Source organism: Pantherophis guttatus, chromosome 2 (genome assembly GCF_059756535.1).
Source record: "Pantherophis guttatus breed Tessera chromosome 2, ASM5975653v1, whole genome shotgun sequence".
Classification (NCBI taxonomy): domain Eukaryota; kingdom Metazoa; phylum Chordata; class Lepidosauria; order Squamata; family Colubridae; genus Pantherophis; species Pantherophis guttatus.
The window spans coordinates 182,779,722-182,795,749 of record NC_142064.1 but is presented as its reverse complement, the minus strand read 5'-3'; the positions used below and the strand labels follow the sequence as shown (position 1 = coordinate 182,795,749).

Below are 16,028 nucleotides of genomic sequence, written 5' to 3'. Positions count from 1 at the left end.
CACTTAATCCGTTACAATAATTTGTTGGAAAATTGAAATCCGGTATATCTGGAGTGAGTCAAATATATGGAATGTATTTATGCAGGACTTTGTGATCTAATTTCCTTGAGTTTATCTAGGGATATTGAAAGTGTAATAATGGCAAACAAAAATAAAGGAAAAGCACTTTTAAAAATATGATTCTAACATCATTTCTACCTTGGCACAGCAAGAGGTTTCCTGAGTCAGCATTTGCAATGTAGGAAATTAATCAGCTACAACTCACTTATAGCTCTGGGTCTAAAGCACAATGGGCAACATTATTCATACACAGATTTTTTCTGCTGCACTTCCAAACATGCAAACAATGGAGAAGTCACTTTGGAAAGGAAAGATACATTTAAAGCAAGGGTGAAATCCAGCAGGTTCTGACAGGTTCTGGAGAACCGGTAGCGGAAATTTTGAGTAGTTCAGAGAACTGGCAAATACCACCTCTGGCTGGCCCCAGAGTGGGGTGGGAATGGAGATTTTGCAATATCCTTCCCCTGCCACGCCCACCAAGCCACGCCCACAGAACTGGTAGTAAAAAAAATTGAATTTCACCACTGATTTGAAAGCATAATTCTGCTTTGGGAGAATTGACCAGTCATGCCGGAGGATGAGAAGGTCTGGGTTTGAACTTCAAAACGACAAATCCCTGAAATGTAACCATGTCTGAAAGTATTCCACCGCTTTTACTTTCAGACGCGGTTGTGTTTCAGGGATTTGTCATTTTGGAGTTCATTTGCTTGCGAGCCCAGCCCTTCTCATTGGATGATCTCGTCTCAACCAAACGTCCATTAATGCAGCAAACTATCATTGCCTAGGAGTATAAATCCTTCCATTCCCCACCATCCACTCAGAGCTGAAGAAGCTTCTTGGATGAGAAGCAAAATGTCTTCAAAAGAAAAAACCAGAAAGTCCAGTTGCCTCTTGAAAAAACACCTTTGGGATATCAAAGTTAAGTTTTCCCATGGCATTCTTTTTCTTATATCTACTGAATAATCCTTAAATACCCAGAAACAATTTCCTCCTGCCTTATATAATTTGTTCTGTTACATTTCTCACCTTCTCTTTTGGACTGAGAACAGCAGATAAATATAACAAGGCTGGGTATCTGACTCTGCGAGAACGTCTGGCCCGTATCAATACCCACTCCATTGCCAAGAAGACTGCGCGGTTGAGCCGCCTCTTCATGCATGAAGCTGGGATTGTGACCAAGGTAAATATATGTCATTTTGCTGTATCTCTTGGTACTGAATGCCCTGCAGTAGTCTGGAATGGCAAAAAAGAATGAAGAAAGGTTTATAAAGGTTGACTCAGCCTTCCATCCTTCTGAGGTTAGTAAAATGAGGACCCATATTGTTGGGGGCAATATGGCTAATTCTGTTAACAGCTTAGAGAGGGCTGTAAAGCACTGTGATGCGGTATACCAGTCTAAGTGCTATTGCTTTAAACGGTACAGTTATAGATTGAGTATTCTAGGAAATGTAGATTCCAGGACCCCCCATCTCGTCCACCGTTTCCATTCCATTCAACTGAATTCACCCCGATGCCCTCAAGATGCTTTGTGGATAGCAGTAGATGATCACACTGCAGTCTTTAAGAGTTCATGTACTTCATTTATGGATCATGACACATTTTGGAAGGAGATCACATAACAACTTCTGCTTGTGACCCGGCTGAGGATGATTCCTTCACATGTAATGACAGGAGTAGTAATTTATGTAGTGCTGCAAGCATGCCGAGCATTTTCCACTCCTCATTACATCCCCAATTGAGATATTGGGCTTAGCACCGATTCCTGTTTGTCGAAGATAAAGTATTATGACCCTGCTTAAAATTAGCTTATCTCTGACGGCATTGAGAAGCCTGTGTGGAACTATCTATTGGAGTAATATTCCTTAACTCTCAACTTAGCCACTTTAGGGCAGTAAAAAAAAAATTCAAGAACTGAAGCAAATTTAGTGAAATCAGCTTTTCCTACTGAAATAAATTTCTTTCAATCATCTCTCTTCTCTTTCCATGGTAATTTTCCAGCGGTTTGTCTCTTGCCTCTTCCAAGATCCAATAGAAGAGTCTATGCTTGCATTAGACTTTCCTGTTGATCCAGAGTTATCAGAAATAATATAATTTCTGGTAATTCTAGAGATGGCAGATATTTGCTTTCCATACCATAGTTGCCTATTCATTTGTAACATAAATTTATAAGTATTGATAGAAGTTAAAAAAGCTTCTGATTTCTCTCCCCCCCTCTCATCTTCTTTTAATGCCTTCTAATCTGGAATCAGAGAAACCCTGTCTTCATTCATAAAATATGATGTTTCCAGTGGTGAAATGTAAAATTTGTTACTACCTGTTCTGTGGGCGTGGCTTGGTGGTGGTGGGTAATGTGACTGGGTGGACATGGCCAACTTTTTTTTTTTTTTACTTTTAAAAGCATTTTTTCTACAACCTTAAGAGGCTGCAGAAAAAAATGCTTTTAAAAGCCTCTGACAATCAGGCAACTCAGCTGGGATCATCAGAGGCTTTTAAAAGCATTTTTTTTTCTATAACCACTTCGGCCATAACAATACCATGAGACTCAATTGGATAATGTGACCTGGTCTAATAGGAGGGAGGGAGAATCTAAATTTTAACACTGTGGGTTTGCGCAGGAAGTAGCGGTAGTTAGATTTCGTTTTGTCCTCATCTTTGCTGAAGTGATGTATTCAATAAAGTTTTGCATGAAGAGATTGGATCATCTCGCCCGTGCTTGCTTCGGTTGGGTTCGTCAGTTGGAACGTTGATAGACTCAGTGTTTTGATTTTAGGGATGCTTGCACTTGCCCAGGGAGATTTCTCCGAGGAAAATTCTCCCAACAGTATGATTGATATTCATAGAAGTCCATATTCACTAGCGGCATTCTATTGTCTTTTGCATCATTGCTCAATACTAATCTTTTATTATCTGTAAATTGCCTTCTGACAAAATGTAATTTCTTTTCTTTGATCTTTAGACAGAGGATAAGAAGTTTGATAAACTGGAAGAAAAGTTTCAGTTATTGGCATCAGCTATAATTGAACTGAAAGAGAATGTGGCCTGCTTTCTGGACAACACACAGGTAACATTTTTGTATCTAATGTCCAACCAAACTCATGGAATTATAGAGCACACTTTAGAAACTTGACTAGAGGTGTCTTTTTGTGGTTGATAATCCAACATTGTCTCTATTAATGTTTCTGAGATTGCTTTAAATCATGACCGGAGAGAAATCCACAGTATTAGGTTTTAGCTTTGTTAAAGCTAAAGATAGAATCAAGATCACGTGAAGTGTTAATACCACTATATAATGCCTTGGTAAGGCTATACTTGGAATATTGCATTCAGTTTTGGTCGCCACGATGTAAAAAAGATGTTGAGACTCTAGAAAGAGTGCAGAGAAGAGCAACAAAGATGATTAGGGGACTGGAGGCTAAAACATATGAAGGACAGTTGCAGGAACTGGGTATGTCTAGTTTAATGAAAAGAAGGACTAGGGGAGACATGATAGCAGTGTTATCTCAGGGGTTACCACAAAGAAGAGGGAGTCAAACTATTCTTCAAAGCACCTGAGGGTAGAACAAGAAGCAATGGGTGGAAACTAATCAAGGAGAGAAGCAACTTAGAACTGAGGAAAAATTTCCTGACAGTTAGACAGTTAGAACAATTAATAAGTGGAACAAATTGCCTGCAGAAGTTGTGAATGCTCCAACACTGGAAATTTTTAAGAAGATGTTGGATAACCATTTGTCCGAAGTGCTGTAGGGTTTCCTGCCTAGGCAGGGGGTTGGACTAGAAGACCTCCAAGGTCCCTTCCAACTGTTATTCTAAAGCTGTTAGTATGAATATAGTTACTTTGATCCAATACGTCTATTTTTGCAAGATGGAAAGCTGCTAAGTCTATTTAAGAAAGTCTGTGCAGAAGATGTGGTAAAACAAGTGGCCCAACCAGCATGTATCAGGCAGCAGTTACACTGATGTATATGTCATTTAACTCTTGTCTTGGAAGTAATCCAGCTATATACATGCATTCTTTTTCCATCAATATATTCTGAATGTGTGAGCTGGGATATGTATTCATGAAGGAGCAGCTCAAAATGCAAACTTTCCCCATCCTAATGAGGGAACCCTAGTCTGAACCTAGCAAAACTTTCTTTAAAGTTAATGGACTTTAAGTGGGCTCACAACCAAGCTTTCATGATTCCCAGCTGCAAATATTATGAGGTTCAGAAAACCGAGTAACCTTAGCCCTCTGTCACCTGTTACGTTCATTCCTCTTTCTTCAGGGAATTGACCTTGGAGAACTTGGAAAGAGGGCAGTAGGCAAAAAAGAAGGAACAGTAGCTAAATTAGGCTTCTAAGGATTCCAGTGAACATTCAGAAGGAAAATACCAGGGGTTTTATACATGTTTAAACAGAACCCTGGAAGCATGTCAGGATATGGTAATGTAGGTAGGAAGTTTGAAAAAAAATTTTTTTAAAAAAATTGAGAACTTCAATAATGTCCACAGAATTATGAGATTAGATGTGCATCAAAAGTTAGCTAAAAGAGACAAGTGGTCCCACACTAAAAAAAACACCCCTCTTTTATGGAGCATAATAAGAAAAGCAAGTGGAAGAGGAATGGTAGGGGAAACCCAACAGATCCTTCCAGAAGGGCTGCGCAGTATTTTCTGGGCTGGTAGCCATGGTCAGCCAAGAGCTGCATTCCCAAAAAATACTGAGTAGTGCCAGAACAAAAGCTAAATTTGATGGTGCTTACATGTAATTAATATAAGTAATATGATTACTTTCCAATGATGTATTTAATTACTGCTTCCATCTGTCACATTAAAAAGTTAGTGCTATGCCAAATATTCCCCCTGCTTTAAATTTACTGTACCATTTTTGTGAAGGGGATATACTGTAGAAGCAGAGCAAATAGAACTGGGATAAGGAGAGATGTTGCTTGACTTTGTAGGTACAATTTTCCCTGCTTTCTTTTTTCTTTCTTTCTTTAAAAAGGTTTCTTTTTAAAACCTTTAAGAGCCTTTCGTTCTGTATTTTTACAATGCTTACAATGCTCATTGTAAGAAGAAGATATAAAGAGAGTCCTTACACTACTTTAAGTTTAAGTGTGAGCATCGGTCACTTATAAACCATGTTAATGTGACTCCTAATTCACCTTCTTGTTAATAAGGACTTCCACAAATGTCTGGCCTGGGATTACTGTGAAATTTCAATTTACCAGATGTAAGGGACTTTGCATGCAAGGGACCAAATTCTGCTGCGATTTAGCCTATTGACATAATTCAGTTTATTGTATAATACATCGACAAAAATATAACCTTTAATTTTGTTTGTCTGATCACACAAATTACATTCATCAATCTGATGATGTACCTTCCAATTTACTGGACATTTGTGAATAACAGACGGCCTTTTCCCACATAGGCCATTAAAATAAGATTTCTCTACTTAGGAACCTGTTTAGAATTGCAATTGGATACCAGCACCACAGACAAGATTTTCAGCAACACATGCAGTCTTAATGTATCTTGTCACTCTCCTCTGCCCTACAGTGCAATTATAAAAAAAACAATTCCTGTCTAGTTCAGGTTTCGATTCCCGAAGAGTCCAGACAGCTTTCTCAGTAGAGACCACAAGTAAGACATTACAACATTAGCCTTTTCCTGCTCTTTCCCTACAGTAGTTCGGGGAGATACTTTAAGAATCACTGATAACATATTTCTGCTATGAATTCAAGGATTTCCCTTTTAAAATGGGAAAATCTGTTGTCAGCTGCAATGTCCATCAGGAGCCATTTGCTGAATAAATACTTTCTGCCGTCAAGGCTAATCTCCTGCCAAAGCCATTGTAGGCTAAGAAGATTTTGAAAAAAAAACAAAACTATAATGAATTTAGAGGAAGAGAAATTACCAGCTGGTTGGTAAGATGTAAACTACTTCCCTAAAATACAATGAGGATTCATTCTGAATAATCACAAAACCATCTGAACCTTAAAATATAAAAGGGCTTAATCAATCCAGGGAAAGTTAACTCTTGGATATAATTGCTGTGCCCAGGCAGTAAGTTCAAATAATACTTCAAATTATGAATGAAGTGGACTGGAATAGACTTTAATGGATGGTAATCTATGCCATGTGCATAAATAGTGGGTTTTAGTAGTAGCAGGCCCATGTGCAAATTAACTTTAGAACTGATTCCTGTTTGATGCTTGCTGTTGTAAGCGCACATAGTGAAATGGCATAGAAAATGGCCACAGAGGCAGATCTTTACAGTACCACAGTTTTGAAAGGAAAGCCTGGGAGATGTTTAGCCAAGATTTTAATCTTGCTTGCCATTTCCAAATTCAAATTTACATCTGTTCATGGGCTGCTCATCTAAATTTTAAAAGCATCAGAATGGAGAAATATTCTTGTGAGGGAGAAGTAACCCAAAGGTGCTCCCCCCCCCCGAAAGGCAACCAGAATTTCTTGTTTTTTCTTTCTTTCAAGCTTCTTGGATGAGAAGTGAAACCTTTTCAAAGGGGGGGGGGAACCCCCAAGAAAGTCCAGTTGCCTTTTGAAAAAAGCACCTTTGGGACAACCATGACCTGGTGGATAGAGAATCGCCATAGACAGAGAGAAAAGTGATACATTTTTGCAAGAACTCAGCTAGCCTCATCCATTAAGATTTTTAACGTGGAAGCAAATCTTAGAAAGGGAACATATTACCGTAGCATATATTCAGGTATGCCTGAACACCAGATTGCCTATTGCTTCCTTTTAATGTCCAAAACAGTAGAACCAACCAAGCAGCATCAGAAGAATAGAATATTTTGTTATCTGACTCTCCAGAACCAAAGCTGGAAATAATGTCTTCAAAATTGTTAATAGCATTTTCTGTTGAAATTAATAATGCTGAACATGCTTCAGTTTAGTATTTGGGGAACATTTAAATTAAATGTCCAGGAGCAATCATAATTCCAACAGCGGAATTATGTAAGAAGGCAAAAGGAAGAAAAAAATCCAAAACATCTGGCACACCATGTGGCAGGTAGGATTTTGGGAATATAGTATAAATATCCCCTTAGTTCTGAATTGGAAGGAATGATTGGGCAGTGACCAAACTTCTATCATAGGCCATTAAATGTGGGGAACCCAGGAGGGGAAAGAGGAAAAGGAAGGGGTGGTAGCAGCACACATGATGTCTTCTCTGAAGTCAAGGCATCCACCAAAGTAAAGAAAATATAGGTTTACCAGCCACTGATGCTCCTCAGAATAGGATGTCAGACTCAATTGGTAAGAAAGTTTTCCCAAAGAGAGCATTTTGTCATCAGGAATCTACAAGAGATTTCAAATCTGATGCAACAATATTGCAAATTCGTCTTAGACAATCCTCCTTCAAAACGTGTAACCAAAAGGCACATTTTAAAGACTTAAATTTTGTTTTGTTTTTTAAACTCAGACATCTGAAGTGAATAATAATAATAATAATAATAATAATAATAATAATAATAATAATAATAATAATAATAATAATAATAATAATAATTTTGAGATGATGGGGAGATGTTACCTGTTCAAGGTAGGTCAGGCCAAGAAACCAACATTGCAGGAATTCTAGCAATGCTACTTGTTAGAATTTCTTGTTGGGGTTCATTAAGACCCACTATGGCACAGTGATTAGAATGCAGTACTGCAGGCTACTCCTGTTGAATGCCACCTGCCTGCAATTTGGCAGTTCAAACCTCACCAGGCTCAAGGTTGACTCAGCCTTCCATCCTTCTGAGGTTGGTAAAACGAGAACCCAGATTGTTGGGGGCAATTTGCTGACTCTGTAAATTCCTTAGAGATGGCTGTAAAGCACTGTGAAGCAGTATATAAGTCTAAATATTGCAATGCTATTAACAGAATCTTGAAAGCCTGTAGAGAACCTTCTCCTTTCTTAAGGACAAAGTCAAGGGAGGGGTTATCTCATTCTGATTCTCATGCTTTTTTACTTTTCCAAGTAAAAAGTAACCATTTCCCACCTGCTTCTCAAGGCCTGCTCTGTAGTCAGAGCAAAAGAAGACGACCATGTTTATGAATATTTAATTGGAAGTAGACTCTGATCAATGGAAACATCTGTGTAAATGTGCTGATGAATTTGTAAATTTGTAAAGCATTTGTAAACTTTGTAAATTAGTAAATTTGTAAACTTTGTAAAGCAAAGTTTGGGAGGCGACTCATGAAACATTTGCATTAATTTATGGTCCAACCTCAGTACACAGACACCAGGATTCTCCCAGAATGAGACTTCACAACAATATCCATAACAGAAGTGCCACCACCTATTAATAATATTTGTGTATAGCATTTTTAGTCTTTGTGTAAACTGCAATTTTGAAGTAGAAATAAAAACCATAACTGGATTCTATATTTATTTATTTGATTGGTGTCCTGCCTTTATTATTTCTATAATAAAAGCTGGACAGTGGCAAATATTAACCTGTGATCACAATTCACCACTTTCCAACTTTTATGGAACTGACCAAAGCTTCCTTTCCCCCTTCTTTCTATCTCTTTCCTGCATTCTCTTTTTCTTTTCCCTATTTTAGATAGTGTGCTATAACTCATGGATTTAAAAAGTATATAACTTTATTTATTTTTTTAAAAAATACTAAATTAAACAATAAAGAAACAGGAAAAAAGATTTGAAAAAGAAAACAATTCAGAAAAGGGGATAAGACAAAAGAAAAAAATAGAAAAAATAGAAAAAGAATGAATTCTGACTTTCTTTGGTACAGATCAGTGGTGAAATTCAATTTTTTTACTACCAGATCTGTGGGCGTGGCTTGGTGGGCATAGTGTGGCTTGGTGAGCATGGCTTGGTGGGCGTGGCAGGGGAAGGATACTGCAAAATCCTCATTCCCTCCCCACTCGGGGGCCAGTCGGAGGTGGTATTTGCCGGTTCTCCAAACTACTCAAAAGTTCTGCTGGTTCTCCAGAACTGGTCAGAACCTGCTGGATTTCACCCCTGGTACATACAGATAAAAAACATGCATCAAACTCTTATTCTAAGATTAATATTTGCTGCATTATTTTGATGGTCCCACAGAATCATCAAATCTCCAAATCAGTTTTTCATTTCTGTCCCACAAAAAGTCCAAGAGTAAATTACCAAGTAGAAATAAAATTTGTCAAAGTCTTTTTTTTAAAATCAAGGCTGCCAGTTTTGCCATCTCCACCAATTCTACCAGCTTCATCATCCATTCTTCCATTGCTGGTGTTTGTAAGCCCTCCCACCTTTGAGCATATAAAGTCTTGCTTCCATTATCATATGTAAAAATAAAGTTCCAGAACAGGTTTCTATTTGTTTGTCCATTAAGCCTAAAAGAACAGTCTCATTGTATATTTACTTTTAAAACCATTTTCATCAAAATACGTATTTGATTCCAATACTTTTGCTGCAGGTCCACCAAAGATGAAAAATGTACAGTACACTGTTTGATTACATTTTCAACAAATATTTAAAATTTGCTTTTATACATTTTGGATAATTTATCTGGTGTCATGTACCAATGATACATCATTTTATAAAAATTCTTTAAAATTAAAATTCAATGTAGTTTTCAAGCCTTTCTTCTACATATCCCTCCTTTATAATCTAACTGTATATTATTTCCATAACTCATGCATGTTTAACCTGAAAAATACTGCTTTTCAATAAATAATAATGGCATTTTAGAGACTGATTTCGTGGACATGATCCCGATAAGATCATGTTTTTAGGTTATCAGATTAATTTCTTTATCTTTCAGATGTTCCTTAGTTTCAAACCACATGAGGATGAATTGGATATAGAAACATACATTATCCAACCATATTGTTCCCTTGCAAAAAAGCTTCACAGCACCATCTTTCCTGTCTACGTAAGTATAATTTCATTTCTAGTTTGCCAAATTTGGGAAGAGGGAAGGATCGGATTGACTGATTATAGCTTTGCCTTCTCACATTTGCAGGCAAACTGGGATTTTAGGAGTTGTAGTCTCGGCATAACTGAAGACGATAATGAATGATGATAAACCAATTGTGAGATACAGGGCTTTTTCAAAGGAAAAAAAAAATTCATCTTACCTAATGAGCCAGTTTCTGAGAAATGGAACATAATGTCATATATATATTCCAAAATTTCAAAGCAAGTTCTTTGAGATTGTTCTAGATGATCTAAGATTTCTCTAAATATTAGGTATATAGCAAGGAGAAGGACCAGAGGCTTCTGATCTTCCACTTCGGAACAGAGCAAAGGAGGTCAAGATTTGAGAAAAGTCTGCATCTCTTCCTTTACAGAAGCAGAGGCTGGAGCACCTGGTATATAAGCCGCTGTGCAACTTGTCAGAGACTCTGAGGGGACCCCAGAAACTAATCAAGAAGCGATCGGATAAGCTGCTCGACTATGAGGAATATGAGGAAAAGAGGAACGAAACGGGCAGTGTGACCTACGAGGAAGAGGCTATCATGAATACCTATCTTGGCATTAACTCCTTGCTTGTATCTGAGCTTCCTACATTCAATCAAGTGGCCCTGAAGTGGCTGGCCTGCATCCTGTGTTCTTTCGTGACTCTTCAGAGGGATCTGGCCAAGCAAGTCCTCCAAGAGGCAGAAGGGGAGATTGTCCAGGTAAGAGGCGATTTCTATTTGATTCTTTCCTCCTGCATGCAACCAATAGGCATATACTCGAAGAGGGAAAAAATGTAGCATTTCCTTGAAAACACAGAAATCCCAGTCCATATCCTAAAATATTTTTGTGCTGATGTGCAGCCTGTTATGAATGGTATAAATCAGAGGTGGTATTCAGCAGGTTCTGACCAGTTCTGGAGAACTGATAGCGGAAATTTTGAGTAGTTTGGAGAACCGGTAAATGCCACCCCTGACTGGCCCTGCCCCCATCTATTCTCTGCCTCCCGAGTCCCAGCTGATCAGGAGGAAATGGGGATTTTGCAGTTTCCTTCTCCTGGAGTGTGGAGGGAATGGAGATTTTACAGTGACCTTCCCCTGGAGTGGGGTGGGAATGGAGATTTTACAATATCCTTCCCCTGCCATGCCCACCAAGCCACACCCACAGAACTGGTAGTAAAAAATTTTGAAACCCACCACTGGTATAAATAGCAGGAGACCTGATACAAAGTTTAAGAAAATTAGGAGACTAATAGTTTTACACACACTTTCAGTCATTTAATTCTAGGCTTATTCTTACAGCTGCCCCATAAACATCTCTCTGCAACTGAATTTTGGAAAATGGTAACCAATACTTTAAAACAGGCCGAAGATCAGCTGTACTTTCTCCAGGAGAAGTTTGATACCGAATTGCCAAGCCCCGTTGTGCAGGTATGATGCTACTGGAAAAGCAGGAGGGTGGGTGTTTACTCGTGCACAATTTCCTCAGTTGACTGATGAATAGTTAACTCATAAATATTTGGCATGGGCATGGAAAAAGCAGATGCTAATTCCAGGTGAACTTTAGGTCTTATCCAGTGATATTCTGTGATATTTGGATGCTTGGATTGATTTGTGTATAAACTTGGAATTTGGGTGCAAGGGAAGTGAATAATTCAAAGGCTTGCTTGCTTGTCTTTGGAGAGTTTGCTTTACCCTTTTGTGAAGTACTCAAGATGAGTTGTAGTTGATGATGTCACATTTTTCATTAAGGCACTCAGAAATCTTTACTAAACAACCTATTTGTGCATTGTATGCATTTTAGGAGAAAAGTGTATGAACCCTTTTAAGATCTTTTTTTTGAGTCATTGACCCATACATGCCGTAGTGTATATAGAAGTTATTTCTGCAGCAAATGATAGTTTTAGTATAAATTGTAGGCCGATGGATGGCCTTTGTAATAACTTCTGACTAAACAAATTTAGTTACTAGTAATCCCAAAACAATCTCAGGGCCAGTAGAAGCATTAGGAAGGATAAAACAGATAATCTTAGTCAGTTGATTTTGCAGTACCATTAAATGAACTTGCCATTAAAGAAATTACTGGCCAGATTGCTTAAACTTTATAATTTGAGAAATGTGCACGTAAAACATACAGACAGATTTTAGATATTTCAATCCTGAGCAATGGAAGGGTAACAAGTAGACAATTATTATGCTTTGCCTTTTAAAATTTAATTTAGACATGTTTTATTCAGCCTACTGACATTTTTCAGAGTAGTTGACCTTAGTTCACATGATTGTTTGAAAGGCTGTAGCATTAAGATTCAGCAGCAGCTGTCTCGAGCAAATGTATTGCTTTTGGCCCTGTAGAAGAAATAGAACTGGTAGTATTAGAAGCAGATGAAAATAATTTTCCCTCTCCTTTTCCCAGTGTCCATTTTCTTGCAGTCCTACTCTGCCTCATTTGCAGAATTGCCTATTTTATCTGTCTTCTGAAACTATTTGTCACACCTTGTTCTCGGATATTTTTGGTTAGATGCATTAGCACTTTGTTTCATTATGATTCATGCATAAGTGCATAAAGCACAGCAGCATATTTCTTCCACAGGGGATATTGTTTCTGACTCATTTCTCCTTCTACCTTTTCAATAGGCTCTTAGCTCTGCAGAGGAGAAGAAGGTCCATTTGCTTCTGAACAAACATGGCCCAGATAAATTGTACCAAGTGACAAGTGACACCGGTGGCTGCAAGGACATGGACTTGACTCTGCAGAGAGGGCAGATAGTGGCTTTTTTGCATGGCATGGACTCCAAGGGCAACACAAACCGATGGCTGGTTGATTCAGGAGGTATTGTTAGTGTTGCAATCAACCAGAACCCTTTTCTTTGTACTGATAAGGAAGAATGTTTGTAGTTCAGGGTTGAAATGAGGATCCTTGGTGTTCCCTGAGCTTGGTGGTTTCCTTGCAGATGTTTCATGACCTAAATTAGGTAATCATCATCAACTCTGCAAGAAAACAAGCAAGCTCAGGGAGTACCAAGGACTTATTTTCTTTGTTACCAAGAGTGGTAAGTTGGGATGGTCTGATCAGTCTAAACCAGTGGTGAAATCCAAATATTTTTACTACTGGTTCTGTGGGCGTGGATTGGTGGGCGTGGATTAGTGGGCATGGCAGGGGAAGGATACTGCAAAATCCTCATTCCCTCTCCAATCCTAGGGGAGGGATATTGCAAAATCTCCATTCCCACCCCACTTTGGGGCCAGCCAGAGGTGGTATTCTCCGAACTACTCAAAATTCCCGCTACTGGTTCTCCGAACTACTCAAAATTTCCACTACCGGTTGTCCAGAACGTGTCAGAACCTGCTGGATTTCACACTTGGTCTAAACCCAGTCTGTGTGAATATCACACATTATTCTGTTTTGTGAAATTTGAAAAGTAATGCTCCCTCCCCCTCCCTAGTACCTGCCTTTTTAAAAAAAATCCATGGTTCTTTGAAATATCTATCTCAAAAACCTAAATAGGATCAGATCTGTGTAATATTTGAATGGGAGATTATCAGGAATCCTCTGGGCTTGTCAAATAAATGATGACATGGTGTATGTTATGTGTCATTGTTCATCTTGGATTTGCCTACTTTTAAAAACTGCTAAGGATCAGATGGTTTTTATTATGTCCTGATACGTAAAACCCTACAACACAAAGGGGATGTATTTTCTTTTTCACATGACTGTATGTGTGTATACCCTGAAATTAGTAAAAGTCAAACTCAACTGAAGGCAGTTGTTTGTTTATAGTCAAAATATTTTTGTATTCTGTTTATGCATCAAAATCCCATCATGGCTAATTTGTATAGCTATATACAAATATATACTGTTTCATATACAACCTAGTCTACCTACCTGGTTTATATTTTTTTGAATTATATATGCTTTAATTGCAACAAGTCCTTAAACAATGGAGGTTGGTATTGTGGAAAGATGCACCTATAAATTCAAATGATCCAAAAGGATCATTTTACAAAATACATATTGGCATTTAGAACTTTTTTAGCAGGAAAAGAAGGGGTGAGTAAATTGATCTGGCTGCAGAACAGTCTTTGATGAAGTGCAGCCTTTTGATGTAAAATGAATCTGCGTCTGATATCTCTTACATGCCTACTGCATCAGATAAGAAGCTTAAGCCATAACCACAGAAGATTTCATTGAGCCTAATCTGGTGAGGTCCAGATGTGTTGGATTACAACTCCCAAATCTCTGGCTGGTTATCAGGGGAATTATAGTCCATCAGATCTGGAGTTCAGCAATTTGGGGAAGATTATTATAGAGTGCTATTGCTCATGTAACATGTGATCTAATAGTCTGATTAGCTAATGTGGAAGGAAAAAAAGAAATCTGCAGTCTTTCCTTTGGCAGATTTTTTAAACTTTTCAGTATAGTTTTTATTTGTGTTCTAAAACCATTAATATTTTAAAAAAATACTGTATTTTTTGGAGTATAAGATGCTCCAGACTATAAGACACAACTACCTTCTTTGGTGAGGAAAACAAGAAAAAGAAATCTGCCTCTGACTCTCAGCAATTTTGCCTCTTTGCAGTAAACTGCAAACACTTTTACTTTCGTTTTCAGCATAGCTTGATTAGCACAAGAAAAAAAAAACTGCTTCCAGCAATTTACCTCTTTGCAGCAAGCAGCAGAGGCCCACGCAGCAATAGGCAATGGCAATCCCTGCAGCCTGAAACAGCTGAGATTCGGGAGGCCGATCCAAGGGACAATTAGCCTGTACTAATTAGGCTGTGTTGAAGCAGACTGTTTCTTCCTACAGCTTGCTGCAAGGAGGTAAATTGCTGGGAGGCAGAGGCCATAGGGTGGGGGCCACTGGGTTGGTGGGGCTACATTCGGTGTATAAGACGCACCCAAATTTTCACTCTCTTTTAGGGGGGAAAAAGGTGCGTCTTATACTCCGAAAAATAGGGTAGATTAAGGCACATCCAGCATTTTGTCATTCTTCTAGTTTAATTGAGAGTGCTTACCACTGAACAGTTGTTTTTATAAGCCTTTCAGTATTTGAGTGAATTAAAATACTAGTCACTGAGCTTCTTAGAGATCAAGAATTGACCACTGTGGAAACCAGAGTATTGGATCAAATGGACCTTTAATTTGATTCAGACAGATTTATTTTAGCCAGTCACATTTTATTAGTTCCCATTGAGAATATAATTCCTAGTCAGTTGCATTTTATTAATGAGAAGTAGATCTACCCCGCCCCCCCCCCGGGACAGTTTCCCTTGATTTTCTCAGCAACTAGGTGATAGGGGGAAAAAAAGATACCTTTGTATACTCGTTAAATGATTGTAATGAAAGAGAGAGTTGCTTGCTCTCTGAGCAGTGAAAATCAAATGTCAGGAATAAAACTAGAACGGTGGTAGGATAGCCGGAATCAAGTATCTCAGGAGTTGTAAGGTCCCCTACCAGATTTTGCATGCATTAGGTAATTGCAAAAAACAGGAGAGATGCCTCATTACAACAATTTTTACCATAGTCCTGTTAGGCAGAAAATGAGACAGCCATTGTCCGAACTGCAGGGGGTGGTAAGTAGCTACAGAGAGGGGTGAAGGAAGAGAATTCTTTTCACCAACCAGGAGATCACTAACTGAACTATAAGTTGCCTGTCCCATGGTTGAATTTTGCCTAAAGCAGGAGCAGAAGTCCAAATTGCCCTTTCTTTCATCTCTCCCATTCTTTTATACTGACTTTTCTACCTCTCTCTGCCTTCATATTGCAACCAGTTCCTTTGCTCTCTTTTTTCTTGTCTTTTCTTTATCTATATTAAACACCCCTTCCCTTCCTCTATATTTTCCCTACAATGTATTTTTTTCCAGGCCTTATTCTAATTCTATAGCTCTATATCTCTCCTTCTTGTCTCCATTCATCATATTTGTGCTAATGTTGGTCATCTTTCCCACTCATCTTGTTTCCTTTCTATAACATAACGTAGTAATAATATAATGTAATAATAATATAATATAATATAGCATAGCATAACAACATAACATAACATCATAACATAATATAATATAATATAACAT

The 16,028-nt window shown here is 38.2% G+C and overlaps 1 protein-coding gene across 4 annotated transcripts in view; it reads left to right on the top strand.

Annotated features, from left to right (window-relative positions):
* The window catches only part of ARHGEF37 (Rho guanine nucleotide exchange factor 37), a 60,884-nt gene that overhangs the window by 34,830 nt on the left and 10,026 nt on the right, over window positions 1-16,028 (top strand). For all 4 annotated transcript variants that reach the window (XM_034405729.3, XM_034405716.3, XM_034405722.3 and 1 more), the window contains exons 6-11: window positions 1,110-1,240; window positions 3,017-3,121; window positions 9,824-9,934; window positions 10,353-10,682; window positions 11,262-11,390; window positions 12,594-12,789. In XM_034405729.3, the coding sequence (XP_034261620.2) occupies window positions 1,110-1,240; window positions 3,017-3,121; window positions 9,824-9,934; window positions 10,353-10,682; window positions 11,262-11,390; window positions 12,594-12,789 (1,002 nt within the window). The remainder of the gene's footprint in view (window positions 1-1,109; window positions 1,241-3,016; window positions 3,122-9,823; window positions 9,935-10,352; window positions 10,683-11,261; window positions 11,391-12,593; window positions 12,790-16,028) is intronic.